Genomic DNA, 21,647 nt, shown 5'->3' on the forward strand with positions numbered 1-21,647 from the left:
TTGCTGCAAACCGCGGAGGTGTCAACTCCATTGTTATCACACACTCAGTGGCCACTTTATTAGGTACAGCTTGCTACCTTTTTGTCTTTACAGCTGCTCTAATTCTTTGTGCCATAGATTCAACATAATTCTTGACACATTCCTTAGAGTTTGATCAGTTAACGATGTCAGCATCACAGGTTTTGCAGATTTATCAGCTGCACCTCAATCAGATGAATCTTCCATTTAAACACATCCAAAAGGTGCTCTGTTGGACTGAGATCTGGTGACTGCGGAAGCTATAAGAGTACACTGAACTCATTGTCACGTTTAAGAAACCAGTTTGACTTGATTGGAGCTTTGTGTTATCCTGCTGGAAACGACCCCCAGAAGATGCGTATGCTGTTGTAATAAAGGGATTTGGATTTAGTCAGCAGCAATACTTTGGTAGGCTGTGATTATTAAAGGATGCTCAGTTGGTACTAAGGGGCTGAAATATTAATTTCAATTCATTTATATAGCACCAAATCACAAGAATGGTCCCTGGCAGTGGGGAGGCTGAACAAGCCAGGATGCTTTCATGTTGTTTTTGCAAAATTCTGGCTCTACTATTTGAATGTTACAGCAGAAATCCAGACTCCTCAGACCAGGAAACCTTTTTCCACTCTTCTGTTGTCCAGTTTTGGTAAACACATTAAGTGTGTTGCTTCAGTTTCCTGTTCCTAGTTGACAGAAGTGGCACCTGGTGTAGTCTTTTGCTGCTGTAGTCCATCTGTTTCAAGTAGAGCTTGACCACTGTTGGACTTTGGATACCGATGCCTATGTTTGATGATTTAAAAATCCCATATTCCAATATGTTTTTTTATTTTCTATCTTTCAGACACACAGACAGCTTTTCCTAACATTTATTATTTATAGTTATTTCTTTTTTCATTCATGCCCTGCTTTGATCAGCTGATTGTTTGTAATGTTTTGAACTTGTTGCCAACAGGGGAGGTTGCAGAGTGCCCTCTGGTGGTTAACATGGTTGGGGCTCTTCTCCTGTGTCTTATTTACTTTTCATTTATTGGCTGTTATAAACGCCAATAGTGGTAACAAAAGGCTTACGGCGGATGGTTGGGGCTCTTCTCCTGTGTCTTATTTACTTTTCATTTATTGGCTGTTATAAACGCCAATAGTGGTAACAAAAGGCTTACGGCGGCTGATATTCCAACAAAATCGGTCAGGCTTGAGTTCTTAACTGATAAGAGTGGCACTTGGCAGGGTCTTCTGCTGCTGTCACTCATCTGCTTCAAGGCATACTGTGTTTGTAATGACTGGTTATTTTGGTAAATCTTCTCTGACCGCTGACATCAACAAGGGATTTCTGCCCAGAGAACTGCTGCTCACGCGATGCGTTCTCCTTTTTGGAGACCCTTCGTAAGCTGGTCGTGTGGGAAAATCCAGTAGATCAGACATGTTTAAAGTCACTTTAATTACCTTCGTTCTCCGTTCTGATGCATCAATGTTATTGGAAGATTGCATTAAACAGTTAAATTGATGTTCATTAATGGAATTCGCCAAAGTGGATGGCGAGTGTAATAAATTGTAATTATTATAATTTAAGAAACTGAGATGGCTTACTGTTGAACATTTTCACTTAAATGTGATGCAGATTTGATGACATGATTACTTTTATTAAATATGCTTGATAAAATTTCCCCAAAATTAAAATGGGAATGAAATGCTTGGTTTTACAGCTGAAGTTTTGTTTGTTTCATGTGTTTTTAAACATGAAATTATAGCAAATGCCATAATATGTCCAGCATAGTGTCTGCAAATGTGTTGTTTGTAATGATCTCAGCATTGTCTGCAGCACATGCACACGTAGCATCACAATAAAATGATTCATTTTAAGTACATTGTTAAGAAAATTATTAAACAAATACTCTATGGTTTCCTTTTCAATATTACTCTAACACACTGTATTTATATTTATGTGTATAAATATGTATACAATCCAATATATTTATATTTCCAATGTAGTATATTGGATAATTACATAAAATTTTATATAATTATGATTATATGAAAATCTGACATTTCTATTGAAAAACAAACAAAAGGAAAAGGACTCCAGCTCTACTTGTCTTGCTTAACCAACAATGTACAACCAAAAAATATTCAGCTTATCGTAGAAGCATTAACCATTCAAATCTGAAAATGTAATCTGTCTTTTCTGCTTTTCTAAATGACTGAAACGATCATCAGCTACTTCTTTTTAAGCTTTAATTTCATTCAAACTGAAACATTTCTCAATGGATACGTGCTCCTTTGTATTAAATAGACCCATTTTGTTTTTGTTTTTTCTCTCCATCAGGTGGGGGTACAGCGAAGAGGCCGAGTGCAGCAGTGGGGACCCCACCTCCAGCCATGACCTCAGGAAATGAGAGCGAGGTGCCCACCGTGACGGGCAGCACGCCACAAAACGGAGAGAACAAACCACCTCAGGCCATCGTCAAGCCCCAGGTCCTCACACATGTCATCGAAGGCTTTGTCATCCAGGAAGGAGCTGAGCCGTTTCCCGTGTGTGTAAGTGCTCAATCTCGGCAATACTGGCAGACAAACATGATAAACAACCCAAAGCCAGCACCGTCTCCAGTGTACACGCCTGCAGGGAACTGTCAGCAGGCAAACACATACCCTCTGTTACTGCTAGCAGTGACATCGTACAGCTTCTGTTTGATTCACTCGTTAATTACAGGGAGATGAGACCCTGTGAATGGGAAAGAATACAGATGGAAGAAGGTAATGAGCAGCGCTCTGTAGTCAGTTCATTTAATCAAGGGCATTAAAATCCTTCCTTAATCTGTGTAGTCATCTCCCTTGAAATTGGTTCATTATTATCTCATATTGTTTGTACAGTTTAACATGTGCTTGTATATTAATGTTTGTATCTTCTCAATTGTATTAGTCATTAGGGGGGGAAAAAGTGTAGTTTTAATTTCTAGGCTTTGGCCTCTCTGCCTCCTACTGGACATTTTGTGAAAATGCTCTATATACATGCACACATGGCTAAACAAGCAGATTACATTTCCAATTTTTAATCAACACACATGAAAATAAATAAAATGCAGTATTTATGAAGATGCGTACACACGTGATGACACACAGAGCTGAGGATTATTTTTCCTTTTATAGTAATACATTTTTTTATTCATTTTATGACTCAAATGAATCTGATTACATTTTCCACCTCAGTGTTCTGTCAATTTAAAAAAAGAAAAAGAGAGGGGGAAAAAAAAGAAGAAGAATAAATTAAACACTGAGTATATATTTCTTATGATGCCAACACTGTCCTGTAAAAGAACTTGATTGTTAACAGTTAACTGTTACTTTATATACGCTGGTATTCAAGTTGCTTTATGTGCCATATGGACAGGAGAATTAACTGTATGCAAGCTTCATGTGTGCGACATGCAATGCTTGAAAATCAGACTACATTGACGTGAACATGTCAAGTCTACATTATCAGTTTAAATGGTCACTGTTTGTGGTGGTTTAACAATGATGGTGTTTATCTGTTATTTTTGTGATCGCTATATATTCAAACATTAACATCCGGAAGACGAAAACATTCAGTTGGTGACCACTGTTTCCTTTTAAGTCTAAAAGGTTTAACTTGTAATGGCCAGCAGTCAGCTGACTTTAAAAAAAAAAAAAAAGTCATCTCATTAATACTACGGTAATGAGGCGCAGTGGGGCTGTGCAGTGAAACAGCTGCCCTGATTTCCAGGTTATTATTTGGAGTAGCAGCAGTCTTTGCGTTAATGTTGCTGCGGCGACAGAATGCAGCTGTTGTGATAAAGCAGTCCAGATGTAAACCCTTAAACCACACCCATTGTTTCTTGTTACTGTTGTGTGCAGCGTTTCATTTTTAGTCCATTTATAAATATTTTATGCCCCACACCAGGTGGAGCGTCTGCCCATTCTCATCGATAGTCCAAAGAAGCTGGACCATCAGCTCTCATCTGACCCGGACAAAACTCCGGTCAGCAACGCAGCCAACACAGACTCCGAGCCCGAGGACATGAGCCAACCAGGTGAGACCGAACACATTACAGTGTAGATTGTGTATATTTCTTTGTGTAGCTTCACCAGGTTTTGGAGGTGTTAGTCTGTCGCTCCTGATTTTTCCTGCCAGGGTTTCACATAAGGTTAAAGGAATTCACTTTACAATGATCATCCTCTCATAGTATTGGAAGGTGTTACGAGCAGACACCGACCCAACAGACAGAAACTCTGACCCTGGTGTGTCCGTAGAGTTTATTTAACCATGTAAACTGCATTTTGCTCCTCTTCCCCAACAGTCAAACCCCACACTTCTAAATAATGTAGACCCTCTGGAAGTGTTTTTAACTCAGTTGCTGGAAGTTCATTATTAATTAGATGTTCTGTCAGTTCCTGTTTCCTGATACATGCTTCTTTTTTACCTTTGTCTAACATGTTGTAACAAGTTGTCCATTTATAAGTTAGAAAAAGACCTATGTAGAAAAGTGTTGAAAATATCGGAAACGGTGTGGAGTAGATATTTGGCAACACTAGCTAATGTTGACATTTGTGGTTTTGCTGCAAATGCCTGGTTTTTTTGCCTTCACTTTAATGTGGGGAGGAAGTGCCATCAGTAGCTTTACAAGGGTTGACCAACTGATGTAAACAAAGCAGACCAGACTCACTGCACTCGCAGAGAAATCTCTTGAAAGAGGTTCAAAACAATGTAGGTTTGTATGTATTTGACTTCTGCACCCTGAGCCTTAACCATCCCATGACTCTCCATCAGAAGTAGAAATAATGCTTTAACATTGGGCCCCGAATAGTTTAGATCAGCAGTCCCCAATCTTTTTTGCGCCACGGACCGGTTTATGCCTGACAATATTTTCACGGACCGGCCTTTAAGGTGTCACGGAAAAATACAACAAAATAAAACTAGTACCGGTACCGAAAAAAAGAAGATTTATTCATAACACATGTGAAAAGACCCAGGAAGACCGAGTTAAAGATAAAAACGATAACAAAATAACGCTGAAAACCGATAAAACCCTGAAAATTATACATTTCACACCTGAGCCTCAACTCTCGCGGCCCGGTACCAAACGACTCACGGACCGGTACCGGTCCGAGGCCCGGGGGTTGGGGACCACTGGTTTAGATGAGCTACCTACAGTTTTAATTTTCTGCACGCCTGGTATTATGTCTCTTTTTTTTTTTTGTTCAAAAGAAAGTCTAATACTTGACATGTGTGTTGTGTTTATGCTGCTTCCTCTCCCCCAGAAAAAGATGAGCCCAAGCTGACGTGTGAATACTGTGGCTGGGTTGATTTTGCTTACACATTCAAAGGCTCTAAAAGGTTCTGCTCGGTGGTTTGTGCAAAGAGGTAAGTAACCTTGGCTTCTTTTTCTTTCATGTGAGAAAATAGCAATTTTTCCATTATGTTTACAAAAAAGGAATTTAAGAATATACATATATATATATTTATTTATTTGTATGAACAGATACAACGTAGGCTGTACGAAGCGAATTGGACTTTTCCGTCCAGAGAGGAACAAACCAGCAAATCGCTGGCGTCGACGGTCTCAGGGCCGCCCCAGTATTGAGGCAAAAAAGCAGGTAAAAACATGCTTCTTAGCTGTCATAAAACTTCCTCATCAACACTTTACCTCTCATCAGATACTGCTTCTGCTGCACATTTTAAACCCTGCACTTTTCATGCCTCTTGCTTTTTAATGAAGTTGAACATAATTTGTGTGAGCCCGATTATCTCCCTCTGTCTTTAAAGGGTCATTAAGTACTCGATGATCTTCATCAGCCTTTATTGGTGACCGGCAGAAATGGGAGAGCATTAGTAGAGATTTTCTGCCTTTTGCACAAGTTATATAGATGTAGATAACAACTGGATTCACAGTTTTCTCCCCACACGTCAAAGCCTTCTTTTGGGACGTAACACATTATCCTTTAACTGATCTTAAAGAGAAGCAGTTTAGGTAATTACAGCAGAAATTCAGTGGAAAATATAAAGCAAGCATTTTACACCACAATAGTAAAATGTGGTGTAAAATTTTCTTTTTTAATCAAGAGCTTTTTAGTATTTTATGGACAGCTTATGTAATGTTATAAGGATTCAGCTTTAAACCTCCAGTGGGGGGTGCTTTTGTGTCATGTATACACCAATATGCTTAGGGCTTTGCAATTCAAAGACAAAGTGATCTTTGAGGCAATGGTATTGATCCATTAATCCCCATCATATCCCTGCAGGTGTATTATCGGCATTTAAACCTATTGTACCCTACAAATCTTACTTATTACCCCGTTAATCTTTGCGTTGACTTTTATATTGACCTGGGAGTGTTTTACTTATGCGCTATCCTTTCTTAAATGTAACAATTGATGTCACTCCTGTTTGTATTGCTTTGCAGAAGCTGGCCTTGTCACCACAGCAAACTCAGGGCGGTTCTGTATCCTCACCACATCCCTCCCAGCCCAGTCAGGAGGAATCCAGCCCATGTTCAGACATGTCAAGCTACGAGGAGCCACCGTCTCCCATGTCAGCAGCCAGCTCTGGACCTTTGGCTCCTGCCCCGGCTCCAGCCCAGGTCCCTGTCCGCCGTCAGCCGAGCAGGGCCTCGGACCAGGAGGCCTGCGTTGGGAGAGATGGAGCACCGCTCTGTCAGCGCTTCGTACCCAACGACCCCACCAAATGGAATGTGGAGGAGGTTTATGAGTTCATTCGTTCACTACCAGGTGAGTAGGCTTTGCTAAGAAGGCACAATCATAATGCTTTATACTCCGATGTGTTCCGTGTATGAAACCTGTTTACCTGTTATTAACTGTAGCTCGTGCCTCTGCTGTTTTCACAGGTTGCCAGGAGATAGCAGACGAGTTTCGCTCTCAGGAAATCGATGGACAGGCCTTGCTCCTGTTAAAGGAGGACCACCTGATGAGCACTATGAACATTAAGCTGGGACCTGCACTCAAGATCTTTGCACGCATCAACATGCTCAAAGACTCTTAGCAGGAAACCGTGTGTGTGTATGGGTGTGTCTGTTTGTGTGTATTTGTATATTATAGCACTGATGGCACAGAGTACTGACTGCACTGTGAGCAGGCCTGCTCCATTACTGGACTGGTTCCTGTCATCCAGAATCTCACTCAAGTTTGACTCGACCTCCCAAACCAGATCATACTCACCGGCATCAGCTCAGTCGCCTTGTGACCATTTATGCTTCTGCTTGGTAACGTTAGAGTGACGTGTCAGACACTTCAGTCTGTGTTTACATGCAGTCACAGGAGAAGCTTTTCAGTTGCTAAACCTTAAAGGAGCCTGTACAAAAGCTGTGCCAAAATCTTTTATTTTTCCAGATGAAAAGAAATTATACTTTAAAAGTATACATGGTTGAAACAGCAGACGCATAAGTTTCCACCTGGCAGTGCACCTGGTGAGTTCTTTCTGGGTTAAAAACAAAAAAACTAAATGAGTTGATGTGAGTATAACTGTTAGTAGAAAAGACACCAGATGTCAAAACTGGAGACAAGTTAATAGCAAGCAGCAGCCTCTGGGGCTGAAAAAGCCAACGCACAAGTGCCAAAAACTGCAGTTTTTCTACAGTCGCTGGCTCTAAAAGCCATTAATCCCCCTTACCCAGTTTATGCTTCCCGTTGTCGCCCTCGCTAACAGTGGTACTGGCCAACAGTGACATCACAATTGCTGGCAAGCACGACACATCAGTGTCATGTAGGCTGGTGTGTACTATCATGCCACCATTTCAGTGACACAGTCGTACAGAAGCTCAGAGATTCTAGAGGGATTTTTAAAGCAAGGCAGATGCAGCAACAGCTTAAAAACATGACTTTGCTGTAGCTTTGCATCCTTTTTCTTCTTCTCCTATACCAATGCTCCTGTGAAGGATTCTTCTTAATAGGAGATGAATCTGATGTGCGTCAAGCACCAGTATAAATGGGTACAGGGCTGTAATGACGTCACGGTTGGTGTAACAAGCAATTTGAGTAACATAAGCTAGACTTAAGACCCCAATGTTAAAATGCTCAACTTTACTGTATCAATAAACATGTCTGCAGCCCTGTACAAAAAATGGTTTGGTCTTTCTGGATAGATTACACCTTCAAACAGCCTAATTGTATCTGATAGCTCTTGGCAAAGCTTCCATTCAGCTAAATAGAGTCGCTATATTTAACTTCTCAACTGTGTTTGGTGCCTTTGGGAGCTTTTTTTTAATGCCGTTATCTGACATTTTATATGGTATTAAAGCACTGCTGAACTTATTATCTGTGCAGGTATCTGTACTATAGATGCAGCTTACAAACCAAGCTTGCCAGCATTAACTGATAGCACTCTTTGTTATTGAACAAATAGATTCACCACAGCTCCAACACAACATGGACATATAGCTCAAAGTTTAAAGTGCCAGTCCATAAGTTGATAAGTGATGTTGCACTACATCCATCAATTACATAATCTGCTTCTCTGCCATAAACAGACGACGGGGGAAAACACCTCTATAACGTCAGCTTTTCAAGCTGGGGAATGATAATCTTCTATTACATGTGTAATCTGTTAAGCTGTGATCACAGTGCAGGAGAATTAAGATAACAAGAGTGTCCTTTTAGTACCAGATGTAACAGCAATTATCAAATGTCATTAAGCAGATTCCAGATGAAGATACTGATCCTGTGATAATTGCAGAAAAATGAAGTGTTATGTTTTCCCTGGAGAAGGTTTTTTTTTTTTGTTTTTTTTTTAAAAGTCTCTAAAAGCTTAACTGAGGGAAAATGTGGCTACGAGAAGAGACAGTGCCAAGGTGCATTACCTGTTCAGTTATGATTGGGCCAGGTCACACTGCAGCACAGTCAGTGCTGAATGGAGGCATTGGGACAAAACATGAGAGAAGTCTCGATTTATTATATTATTAGACAAGTTTTTGTACAGTTTGGTTAGCGTGTGAATGAGAGCGAGGTGGCTGTACGTGCGGCTGGGAACAGAAGATTGCATTCATTAATTTGCCCATTTTTATTCACTTGATGCTCCTTTGCCTTTTCTCACAATGGACTCTCACAGCTCTCGAATACAAAGCTTGAATGCGAAGAAACCATTTAAGCAGCCTCTTTTGTGACATCGATTTTTCCCTTCCATCTGCCAGTTTTCTCCTCTGAACTTACACTGCTTACAAATGATTTTTTTTCAGCTGCTCTTTTTTTTGTTGTTGTTAAAGATTTACTAAAATATGATATTGATTTCTTGTATGAGATTTGTAAAAGTACACTAAATTATCAAAGAAAAAATGTGGGTACGCTGCTCTCTTTTTGTAGCAGCTCTGTTTTTGGCACTTATTCTCTCTTTTGCTTTAATGTTGGGGAAACGCTTCACCTAAAAGTGAGAAATCTGGAGTGGCATTTGTGAAGCGGTGCCAAAAAAAAAGTTTATATGTGCATCAAAGCTCAAGTGAGGAAGAAGAGTGTGAATCTGTTAAGTTATCGTTTTGCTTTTTTAACAAAAGTATAAAAGGTGTTTGATATTTTGAAATATGCAAATGTATAAAGTACCATTGGCTTGGGAATTTTGGGTTTGTTTGTTTGTTTTCTATGGGGGGGAAAATGTTCTTATTTACTTGTTTTGTGGGCGAGTTTGGAAAGTTGACATTTTTTTTTTGATACTGCTTTGTTAAATGCTTGTATTTATCAAAACTGTTTGTTACACATTTTGCAGTCATAAATAATTTGCTATACAATTCTGTGTCGGGACATTTGTGTGTGTCTGTGGATTTTATTATTTATTTATTTTATTAATGGGACACCTCTAGTTGTTAATTTATATACAAAGCATTTAATTTCACAAATTCCATTTGAATGTGCTTGTGTTTTTTGGAGCATGTTATCAGAATTTTATGACCACTGTTTCTTTCTCTTGAAGTTCCAGACTCATGAGGACCGAAACTTAAAATGCTGAAATATCATCAGTTTTATTTAATTAAAGATGGAAAATGGTTTTGAAAATGGGCAGATTTGGCAATATATTTAGAGATTTCTTCAATTAAGCACCAAAGATCTAAATATAACCGGGCACCAAAGCATTTTTTTTTAAAGGCACATATTTCTTCTTTTGATACATGTTCAGTCTCCCTGTCACATTAAGTATTTAAAGAAATATGCTAATCTATAGACTGATCACAAATGAAATCCAAAAACAATTAACAAACAGAACACCATCTGAAATGATGGCATTATTATTATTATTAGGATATGATATAGAAAACATGAGCTTGAGAAGACACGCAAAAGCAAAGTAGCTTTTTAGCTCCATTTGTGTCCATTCCATTAGGCCTACTTGATGAGGGAGGTGAGGAAATTGAATATCATATAAAATAAATATAAAATCCAGTATGTAACAAACCTGGAACCTGAACACACGCACAATATAAAAAAAAAAAATTATGGATCGTCTGGTTTATAAAGCATAAAGTAAACAGAACATACACAAAAAAATTAGTAATTCTAGAACAGGCCTTTTACAAGTACTGGTGCAGCATTTGAGTAGTTCGGTATAACGCACTGGTTGACGGTTCACGTTCCTAAGCTGTGTACCTGCTCTTTCTCGAAATTGGAACAAAGATATTTCCAGGTGTTGAGCTCTCATAACGTTTCGTACAATGGCTGACGGGCGGTTTCCTTTTTGTTTCCACCGAACTATAATGAAGAAACAGGTAGCTCTAGTTTTGTTTCAGACGCAGAGACGAGCAGCGTACAGTACAGAAAACTGCAGCACAGACACGCCCACTGTTTTGATTTGAGAACGGACGAAACCAAAAGAAGTAGCGGCATTTTTAATGTCTTTTTCAAGGTAGAAAATAGTTTAGTTCAATGGTTTATTATGTTTATAGCTGCATTTTTCTATGTGACCACAGCCACGCATACAGGATAGATGTTGCTGTGAAACAGGAAAGGCGTCTATCATTGTTTAACCATCCCCCCCTTATTGGTGAAAATGGTTTAGTCCAAGTTTGAAACGACGTTTTGAACTGGAGGTTTTTAAACTGCGGAAAGAAACACTGTAACGTTTCTAACATACTACTCACCTCTAAAACCTATACTATATTCTTTAAATAACAGCAACAGGTAAGTTCGCCTTTAGAAAGGTGTCATATTTTCATTTCTGTGTAGTCCTATTTTTGACTTTAATAAATACATTTTTACTCATTTTATTTTATGTAATTTTTTTGTTAATACTTTAATGTACACATGTAATAGTACATTTTCTGTGTGTGGAGTGTAGGTGTACCCAATTTTACCCTTGTACCCAACTTCATTAGTTTTCTTTTTTTTTCCTAATAAATAATGTTTAACCTAAATATTTATGTTTATATCAATAAACATATTTATATCAATAGTTGCTATAGTGTGTGTGTGTGTGTGTGTGTGTGTGTGTGTGTATATAAATATAGAAAAATGTGTGTTTATATAGATAGAGTTGAATATAGATACAGGACTATTGTACATTTATAGAAAAAGATGAAAACCCCTTATAATTTCCTAGAAGTAGTCACACTTTATGTTCTTTTTGATCACTAGTCCCCAAACCAGGGGGCAAATCTTTGAAACTGTAGCTGTGCTGTTTCTCATTAAAATATGACTAAAACTGTTGCTTGATTGTTAATCAATTGACGAACAGTCTCAACCATGACCATTTTGAGTGGAGGCGTAGTTAAAACCTGACAAAAGTGACTATTTGTACCACGTTAACGAGTGATTTAAATGTCTAGACTTCTTCTGAAATGCCAAATCAGAGAGAGGGAGCCACTGATGATTCCCCTGCTGACCTTCCCTGTCTGGAAAAACTTGACTCTCCAACAGGTACGTGGCAGTTATTACAGCAGTTATTGTTTTCAGGCACATTCAGGGGCCATTAGTAATTGAAATATTACCACTGTGGCAGTTTTAATTATCTGTGGGTGTGTGTGTCCTGTCTGTGGTGTCAGGGAGCCCACCCACTGCCTCATTATCCAGTCTAATGGAGCTGGAAAATTGTGTTTCCAACATGAGTCTTGCACATGAGATAGTGGTGAACAGAGACTTCTGCTTCAAACCCCGAAATCCTTCTACAGACAGGCAAGAAAACACTTAACCACATCTACAGTGACCTTGGTTATTCTTAGTTCCTATATTAATGAGTGTTTTTACCCTTGAGCTGTTCTTTTAATCTGCTTGTCTGCAGCCTGGAGGGTAGAGTGACAGAAATCGTTCACCGGGCCTTTTGGGACAGTCTTCAGGAGCAGCTGAACAGCGATCCTCCAAACTACAGCCACGCTGTCCTTCTGCTGCAGGAAGTCAAAACTGTGAGTATCTGGCATTGTAAGGGTCAAAAGGAAAGCACAAACATGATCACCAACCTTACAAAAGGAGAAATTAGCGCTATCTGATCAATAAAGCATTACTTTAATTCACAATGTATTTGTTATGATGCTGTCAAAAATATTCAGGTTTATAAGAAATGTGAAGACAAAAAAAATCTTACATTTTAGATCTTTTAGGGGTTTTTTTGTACCAATTAAAAAGTCATTTTTAAAGTGACATAAAACAGAAAAATCAGAGAAATACACGTCACAATGATATTACAACAGATTGGGTTTGGCAACTGTGTGGCAGTCCTTTGAGTTTATACATCACTTTGATGTGTAGAAATCCTGTTGTGGGCAGATGTCCCAGTCCTTTTCACACAAGAAAGAAGCTGAACAGCTGCTTGTTTCAGAATTTCAAAATTGATGAAATCTTTGTGCCTTACATTGAATGAAAATGTTGGTGATTTAAAATATACAGTACAAGGGAAGTGATTATCCAGTTCATTTCTTTGATCATACTGAAAAAACAACATTGCATATTTTGAGATGAAATATTAGGTCACTGCAAAGTGTATTTGTAGCTTCTGGGAACCCCAACATATATACCCAGATGTTTATCTTTAATATAGTCACACTACTGCGCCTCCACAAGGTTTGCACAGATTTATTTAAAACAGATGAGAGGTTCAGGTTTGGCTGCTTTGAGTGTACATTTACTTAGAGAAGCTCTGTCTTTGCACAATCTTCTATTTCCTGTAAATTTAAATAAGAAATGGAATAAGATCCCTTGAGCACATATGTAGATTTTCATATCTTCTCTTTTGATTCCAAAAAAAAGGAGAAGAAATTAAAAAAACAGAAAGAAACTGGCCATGTCATCTTTAATCAAACCCATATTCTACTCTACTTTTATCTTAGATGTGTGCTTGTATTTTATAGCTTGTTTAAGATTGTGTTTATCTGCCCAGGGATTGTAAACTTGGTAGTAGCTAAATCTTTATTAAATAGACTTAAAAAACAGTTCCAAGTGAGGGTTTGCAGTGTATTATATTAAAAGAACTGGATAAACTGAATACTTCGAAACAAAACATAACATGTTAGTGAAAACAGACATTTTTCTTCACATTAGATGCTTCAGTCCCTGCTCTTGCCTGCTCACGTCAGACTGAGGTCTCAGCTTGACGAGGTGCTGGATATGGATCTGATTGGGCAGGAGGTCGACCACGGGGCTCTGGACCTCCACCGACTGGCGGAATTCGTTATTAACACCATGGCATCTTTATGTGCTCCGGTGCGCGACCCAGAAGTCAGAGCACTGCGGGATCTCAAGGAACCTGTGGAGCTCCTGAGGTAAGAAGCAGGTTAACAACACCTGCAGCGAATAAACTTGTGTCTGACATGGAATCAGTGGCAGGCTGTGGCCCTGTTTAAAATCCAGCATGCAGCAAGCTGTATTCCTGTAATGACATCACTTGCAGACCACATTATTACCATGAAATGTAACGTAAAACCGAATTAATATACATTCACTGATCAGTTTTCTGCTTAGTAATGCAGTACCAATATAAGATAAATCCAAACTTCTTTTCAGTTGGTGTGAGTTTGGATGCTCCGTTCTGCAGTAATACCTCTCATAATGTCCAATTAGAACTAAAAATAATCTTCAGTATGTGCAAATATTTAAAAGTGCTTGTAAATTCTTGTTTTAAAAATAGTATAAATCCCACCAGAATTAACTAAATCTATTTAAACAATATAAAGATGCAAATCTATTAATTTATATCCAAAGCATCTATATGTTGTGCTGAAGAGATATTAACTAAAATTGAACTTTGGCCAAGCTGTACTATCATGTAATACCACTTTGCGCCACATGATGATGCTGTGAGTTGTGTAACCTTTATTTAACTGGGCAAGTCCTTTGCTCTACCTGCTATTTCTTGAGGAAATGCATGTAGAGCTAAAGTATCCACTGTTTAAAACATCTCCAAACGCCTATTAAAATTCTGCCCTCTAGTGGTTGAGGTTACCTTATTTCCAAGAATGTCAAAAAAGGTTTTACTCAAACATTATTCCTCCCAGGGAGATCTTCCGTGTCTTGGGTCTCATGAAGACCGACATGGTTAACTTCACCATTCAAAGCCTGAGGCCTCATCTCATGCAGCAGGCCATACAGTACGAGCGGGCGAAATTCCAGCAGATCCTGGACAAGCAGCCAGGTGAGAAGGGATTTCAATTCCAGCACTCTTCAATCTTCAACTTCACTGGTGCAACGAGTGATAGATGATAAAGGTGACTTTGTGAGTGCTACATTTATGGTCGCTAGATATTTCAGTTTTCAATTGAACCTCTTTTGACCCTCGTCTCTCTAAAGTACCATCCTGCCATTTTTCTGCTTCTCATATATTGGGTAAGGAGTGGGACAGCCAATCCCTGAACTGAGTTTTTGGCTCATGTACTCTGCTTCTGTAGCGCTGGCTAATCAGAGTAACTGGCAGCGTGACAGTCACTGGTGCTGAATAAGCCATGTTAGCATCCATCCATTTATTTTGTTAATCGCTCATCCAACTTAGGGTCATGGGGGGAGTTGCAGCCTATCCCAGCTGTCATATAGTCAGAGTCAGCCTTTACAAAAGGCTGACAAAGAGAACCACACAGTCTCACATCCACACTTAGTTGTTTTGTTTTGGGTTGTTTTTTAATGTAATTGTTTCATCTAATAAACTCCAGAGTAGACACCATGCTTATGGAGTCATTAGACAAATAATCAGTAACAGCCATTTAGGATATTGACCCCAAGTGGTCAAAATGGGAATTAGAATCGTGTAACTCCCCGTGGTTTGATTTTCAGGATTAAAAAAATTTACCTGCAGTGGGAGATTTTTGCCAAACAATTTTTTCTCACTACTCTGGTGAGTAGTTTAAATACTGAAAAGTCTAAATAGTAAGCAAGATCATGAGTTAAGCAAAAGAGTTTTATCACCTGGGAGAGACACTTGGTGCAATCCCATGTGAAGCCTTTGTTGGGATTACTGGAGCGTATTCCAAGTGTCATCGAGTGACATGTCAAGGAAAAGGAGAAGACGAGACGGGTCCTTTTTAAGAGCAGCAAAAGAACTGGAGAACTTCAAGACATGTCAAGGAGGTAATTTAGCCATTTAAATCAGCTGTGTTGGAACAAGGACACATCTAAAACCTGCAGGACACTGGTCCCTGAGGCCTGGAGTTGGACACCCCTGTTCTAGAGTCATCACAGCAATCAGGTTTTCACCAGCTGTCTCTAACCAGAAACCACCTTTTACTGGGTCCAGCTCCTCCACCACATCCGACACCAGTTCCACAGACTTAACTCCAAGGCTATAGTCCCAGGTCAATTGCAAATGTAACATAAAAGGTCAATATATGCTGATAGATTACTCTTCATAAAAAGACAAAGTGGGATGGAGATGATTGACTTTTTAACAGAGCACCACAGTCTTAGACTAAGGTAGGTGTGGGGAAAACCACAGAGGTAAATTTAAGAAATTATTGTGCTTTAAAGGTGCATATTTAAATATGTAAATAATAAGTGCAAACACATACAAGGTAAACGCAGTTTTAGCAAAATAACTCAAGTATGAATTCACAGCTAATCCCTACATGAGTTTCTAGTTTCTACTGAATAGAGCATGTTTATTTTTTTAAATGATGGTCTCATTAGTTTAAAAATTGATGATAAAGCAGGGGATGCTTTAAGTTGCATGGAGTTATTGCTCAGTTTCTCAGTCGATCTCCGCCTCAATCATCACAAAGTCTAAAATGGGGATGGTGAAAATGCTCAGCTCGAGGCTTGACAAACCACAGTGACATAACCATGGCTACATCCATCTTTAATGAACAGTCTATGGCTCTGTCTCGCTCAGTAGCCACTAAAATCCATGATTCACTTAGTCGGTCTCATCTGTGTAGTTTCAGTTTTTTAGTATATTCTTAATCATTTCATAATTTGTCACTTCTCTTCAGATTCTTTGGACAATACCACTGCTTGGCTTCAGACAGCAGCGTCTGAGGTGGTGTCGCCGTGTGAGGCGCAGTCTGATTCTCCCGGTCCTGACAGCCGCGGTCCTTTCAGCCCCACCGCTGTCCTCAACCGGGCCTACATACGTCTTCTCCACTGGGACCCACAGGACCAGAAATACCCTGAGGTCAGCTGCCGTCTGAAAAATTACATCACGCCCATGCTTTTCATCGGACCCGGTGATATTTTATTGATTATGAGGGAATGTTCAGTTTGCCTACCCATTCCTCCTCACTGGTTAAAAGCATGTGAACTGATTTTAGACGCTGCATTAATATAATTGATGAATCATGACAGTTTGCATTTATATACTCTATGACCCCTGGAAATTCATCAATTACCTGTGGCTTCGCAATCTTATTTAGGGTTATAACCATTAGACTCTTTATTGAGGTATTGATTTCATATTTATGCGGAAAACATTGCCCCCTTGTGACCCCAATCTGCCTTCCACACACAGACCATCCTGATGGATCGGGCCCGCCTGGATGCTCTTGGTCAGCGGCTCCAGATGTTGGTCCTGGAGGCGTCGGTGCTGCTCTTGACTAACGCTCAGTGCGGCCGCGTCGTTTTCTCCCTGCAGGGGTTTGTAGGTAAACTCAGGCAGTCCATCACTGCCCTGCTGGAGGGCAGTCACACAAGGTAAGAGGAGGATGTGGTGATGCATGTACTGGCTGTCACAGGGAACAGGTATTGTATGAGAAAGAAACCAATGGAGGTGACATGAGGCAACTAGCTTGTCAGAACAGATCCAGCTAACCTCATTCTTTCTGTTCAAGAGAGGGCGTGTCATGATTAGCGGATAAATGTGGAACAGCAGCTTGTAATGTTCGAGGTCTGCTTGCACTCTGGTCCGAGCTGCAATAAAAGGCATTATTTAAACGCCAGAAGAGAAATCCTGAGCAAAATTAGAAGCCATTGCCATGGTTGAACATTTTTGCTTTGGTGTGTTGTAACAATGAATATCTCAAACTTGGCCTGGATTCATAGTTGACAAACTTCAAAAACTGAACCAATCAGCATGCGAGATGAGGCTAACTTGTTAGAGCTGTTTAGGGGTACGAGGTTTATCTAACATTTGTGAGGAGTTATCAGCTATAATCAAGCCTGAATGTTCAGATCATCTATGAACTCTATGAACTGGATCTGTTTTACCTGACTGTCTTTTATGCATATACTGTTACCATGGTGGATGCTAATATTAAACATGACCAGAGTTTCAAAATAAAGCAGTCCTAGACCGCATATCTCCGCCATGGCTGAAGATGACCTCAAATCAATTTCATAGATTTGAAAAAAAATGTTTGAATTATTTTGTGATGTTTTCTTGAAAAAATACAAACAATGTTTGATATTTGGCAAGTTCTCCAATTTTGTCAGACATTGGTTTGTTTTGTTGTGTTTTTTTTAAACTCTGGCTCTAAATTTTGTCAACAAGAGCAGGTATCCTTAATATGGTCACAGCGCAGCCTGTGAGCACAGAAGCCCCACCTACCTGCTGTTCAAACCGTCTGTTTGACAGCGACAGCCAGTCAGAAGAAAGTTGGCTTAAAAGGGAGCGTGGTCTTAGAGTTAGAGGAGCTAACACTGTTTGTTTGAGATAGTAGAAGTAGTAGAAGTGGAGTAAGGAATATTTTGAACTTCCCCAACTTTAAAATGATGGAGTCTAAATGAGGATAATAGTTCTAATTTAAAATTTCTAACACTGTAGAAGCTGTTCTGAAAAATTGAGTTCCAGACAATCTGGCATTTGCTCTTCAAAATCTATTTCCATGTCAAACATCTGTGGCTCAATTACTCCTACGTTAGTTTTATCATTGCATAGCAGAAAGTAGTCTTTCAGTGTTAACTGTCAGAGCAAAGCAGATATGCCTCAGCAGCAGGCAAGCAGCAGACGAGGTGAGAGGGCACAGAAGACGACACTAATTTGCATTTTCATAAATACGCATCTACTAAAAAGAGGCAAGGGTGTAGAATTATATTTAAGCCATTTTAAGGAGTGCACTCATGGAAACAAATGTGTAATTGTGAAAAACAAAGATGAGTTTGTAGGAGTTTAATCAATGGGCAGGAGAGGAACTTTAATCAAAATCCTGCTCTTGGAGAACTCCTTTATTACTTCCATCAGTTCCTGTGCATAGATGCGTAGGCCTGTGAGACAATATATGTCTGATGAAGAATGCTGATGGTTGGTCTGATGCCGGTTTCTGGTGCTACAGGGAAGCTGACCTGAAGGGGGCCTTGTTGGGGATTGGGGAGATAGTATTGCAGCAGATGTCTGAAGCGCTGGCTACTCAGGGAGGAGCAGCCCTGCCGGAGGAGAGCCAGGATCTGCTGAAGGGACAAATATCTGAGCTGTGGAAACACAACAACCCAGTCTGCGTGCTTATAGGTAAGACAGGATGGGGGAAATGAAATATATCCACATATTGGACTTACATCAGTGTGTATTACTATATAATGTCAGCTGTTTACGTTTTGTAAGGTGTGAGTGGAAAAAATGGCCATTATAGACTACCGTTACTGGAAAAACATTTTTAAAAGAAGTATATTTTACGTAGCAAAAACTCATGTTTGGAGAATCACAATTTTCAATGGACAGATTAAACTAATCAGTTAATTTGATCTTTTTTATTTGTGTAAAATGTCACAAGAAAGACCATGGTGATATCAGGATGTTGACGCAGATCATGTTCCTTGAAAAATAAATCCTCAAAGTATTTATTATAAAAACTACAGAGTATTTGCATATGTTTTTTCCTTCTTTTTAAAAAGAAATATTATCTTGTATTTTATATATTATAAGATTATAATATTTATAATACAGATAAGCATCTACTCTGTATTTCTTTATATATTGCTTCCGAAAAGCCAGACTTTATTGTAGTGGTCTTGAGCAATGGTTCTCCATGCTTTCTGAAGGTCTTTTGAACGTGTGCTTTGACTATTGGCTGCTTTTTCCACTCATTTTCTGTCCACTCCTTGTACCTGACCATTTTCACAGGAATATTTTTTGTTTGTTAAACCACTTGAACCTGACTTATGAGTCATTCAAATAAGCACTTAAGGGACAAACCAGTGTTTGTCACACTGTTATTAGCAGCCTGTTCCCATATCTTCAGTTGAATCTATAAACAACAAGAGCTATTAGCTGAAAACTTGGCATATGTTGGCATGATGTCCAGTGTGTCCTCAAAGACATTGAGAAGGCATCAGGTTTTTGGTTAAGTTCTTACTTCATTAAAATTTAGGATAACTTGGCCAAACAGAGTGGTTAAAAAAAAAGCGGTCCTGGAAAAATATTTTCATTAAGATAGATAAGTACATGTTCCTGCACTTTAATGCTGCTGAGTTTAGATAATCTCTGTTTAAACTTGGATGTGTGCTGCTGCAGAGCTGACTTCTCTCCCTCCTTCTCTCCATCAAACAGGAGAAAGGGTACAGGGTTTCCTCCAGGACACGCTGCGGGGCGGCCCTGCTAAAAGGAGTCCAGAGCTGCCTGCTCCCCTCGGGCTGCTGAGTGCTGAGCTAGTTGAGCTGGGGACGGCCTTTGGGCGAATCGTCCACTTCAACCAAACAGTCTTTGGTCCCTTCTATGCGCCCATCCTCAGGAAACTGCTGTTCCAGCCAGTAGGGGCCGAGGCTGGGGAGGACTCGCGCTAAACTGAGGCTGACCCTTTCAGTTTGTAGCTACATTCTTAGGCAATTTAAAGAAACAAAGGCACAGAACCAAAATCCTGTGTTGCCTTATACATATTTACTGCCTTGAAAAAAACAAACACGTGAAAGAAATTTTAGTAATTCTGACCCAGGTGAAAGCTATAATTATTATATTTAGCCATTTTAAGACGCTGAATGTGAATGGTTTTAGAAATCAGAGCACCAAAGAACATATGATGAGTCTGTAAATAATACTTAAGCTTTAATATGTAGCTCTTCATGTTGAAAAATGTTTATGAGTAACTTACCAAAGACAGCATGCACCTTTTCAATATTTTTATTATTATTATTTTTTTCTTCTTGAATCAAAAATATACTTGTGTTTCTTTCAGTCGTTGACATTGGAGCGGGTATGTGCTACTAAACAAATACCAAAGTGATATATTTTTTCCACCAGCCATTCAAAGACATGAAAACACGTGAGCTTGAAAGAAATTATCGTTCACCTTGTTACATTTTAAGCAATATTTCAGAAAAAAACTGTTACAGGATGCACATACAATGGGATAAGTTAAATCCTAAAGAGGTCTTATTTTAAAATCTGTATTTTTTTTTCTTTTCAAAAAATACTAATACGGTTTTTAGTATTTTTCACCCATTACATGTTATTGTAGTGAAGCTTACAAGAGTCCTGTTTTAAATGTATGTACACGCTAACATTTCAAATGTTTGGAGTGACTGTGCTATAGCTGACTGCCAACAAGCAAAGGAAGTATTCAGAAACCAATTTGTGCCCTTTTATTTGCTTCTGGCACTATTTTTGTAACCCATTAACAAACTGTATAAAAAAGATGGACATAGCCCTGGGGTCTATAAAGTAAAGCCAGTGCATAAACGCCTTAAACCTAGATTCTTTATAATGGCCAGCAGGGGCCAATTCTGGAAGCAGTCAAAGTCAGACAGTGTACAAGTGAGGAAAAACTGCAGTTCCTTTAGTGACCACTTGTGTCTCCATTGACTCTCATGTTTAATCCACAATCTTGGTACAAAAACAGATTTGGTCACAACTATACAGTTTTTTCCCCCCGCTCATACAATAAATAATAATTATAAATACAGAAGCAGACAGTTGGTGATTTCATTGGTCGCTACCTTAGTGATGCACCCAATTGTGATGATACGATACCTGGTAACTTGTATTTGTTTTTTAATAAAAGACTTATTATACTTTCAAATATACTTTTCATAAATAAAATGTTATCCGTCTAATTTATTCAAATTAGTCTTATTTTAGCTCTGCGAGTGACCACTGCATACTTTACAGTGACACTTCTCAAAGTGCCTCGAGGCTACTACTGCTGTGATTTGGCGCTATATAAATGAAATTCAAATGAACTTCTCCTTTACCTGCTGTCACTGTGAGCACACCTTTTATGCATGCGTGGGGTAAAGCCAATAACAGAAACATGAGATGAAATAATACCACATGGAGCTGACAACATGTTACTGTATGTTACTGTAGTAATGCAATAAAAGCTTTTTAACAAGTGTTACACTGAGCATAACAA

The 21,647-nt window shown here is 39.1% G+C and overlaps 2 protein-coding genes across 2 annotated transcripts in view; both read left to right on the forward strand.

The window, feature by feature from the left end:
* The window catches only part of phc2b (polyhomeotic homolog 2b (Drosophila)), a 44,105-nt gene extending 35,419 nt beyond the window's left edge, over positions 1-8,686 (forward strand). The window contains exons 10-15 of the mRNA XM_085354585.1: positions 2,339-2,550; positions 3,932-4,061; positions 5,290-5,392; positions 5,511-5,625; positions 6,432-6,756; positions 6,873-8,686. Coding sequence (XP_085210711.1) covers positions 2,339-2,550; positions 3,932-4,061; positions 5,290-5,392; positions 5,511-5,625; positions 6,432-6,756; positions 6,873-7,027 — 1,040 coding nt within the window. The 3' untranslated portion in view covers positions 7,028-8,686. The remainder of the gene's footprint in view (positions 1-2,338; positions 2,551-3,931; positions 4,062-5,289; positions 5,393-5,510; positions 5,626-6,431; positions 6,757-6,872) is intronic.
* Positions 8,687-11,798: 3,112 nt separating this feature from the next.
* Positions 11,799-20,082, forward strand: LOC146632676 (T-complex protein 11-like protein 1). Its single transcript, XM_085354586.1, has 9 exons — positions 11,799-11,877; positions 12,003-12,132; positions 12,239-12,359; positions 13,492-13,712; positions 14,445-14,581; positions 16,365-16,546; positions 16,880-17,061; positions 18,639-18,811; positions 19,850-20,082. The coding sequence occupies exons 1-9, from the start codon at positions 11,799-11,801 to the stop codon at positions 20,080-20,082; spliced, it is 1,458 nt and encodes a 485-aa protein (XP_085210712.1).
* The last annotated feature ends 1,565 nt before the right edge of the window (positions 20,083-21,647 follow it).

Source organism: Diplotaxodon limnothrissa, linkage group LG5, assembly GCF_057381915.1.
Source record: "Diplotaxodon limnothrissa isolate DT_005_m linkage group LG5, D_limnothrissa_male_GT1.1, whole genome shotgun sequence".
NCBI classification, from domain to species: domain Eukaryota; kingdom Metazoa; phylum Chordata; class Actinopteri; order Cichliformes; family Cichlidae; genus Diplotaxodon; species Diplotaxodon limnothrissa.

Bases quoted from the DNA above. Each gene is read 5' to 3' on its own strand.
- LOC146632676 (XM_085354586.1), top strand. From the start codon at position 11,799: ATGCCAAATCAGAGAGAGGGAGCCACTGATGATTCCCCTGCTGACCTT. The intron at 12,360-13,491 runs GTGAGTATCTGG...TCTTCACATTAG, and splicing joins TGCTGCAGGAAGTCAAAACT to ATGCTTCAGTCCCTGCTCTT. The intron at 18,812-19,849 runs GTAAGACAGGAT...TCCATCAAACAG, and splicing joins CCCAGTCTGCGTGCTTATAG to GAGAAAGGGTACAGGGTTTC.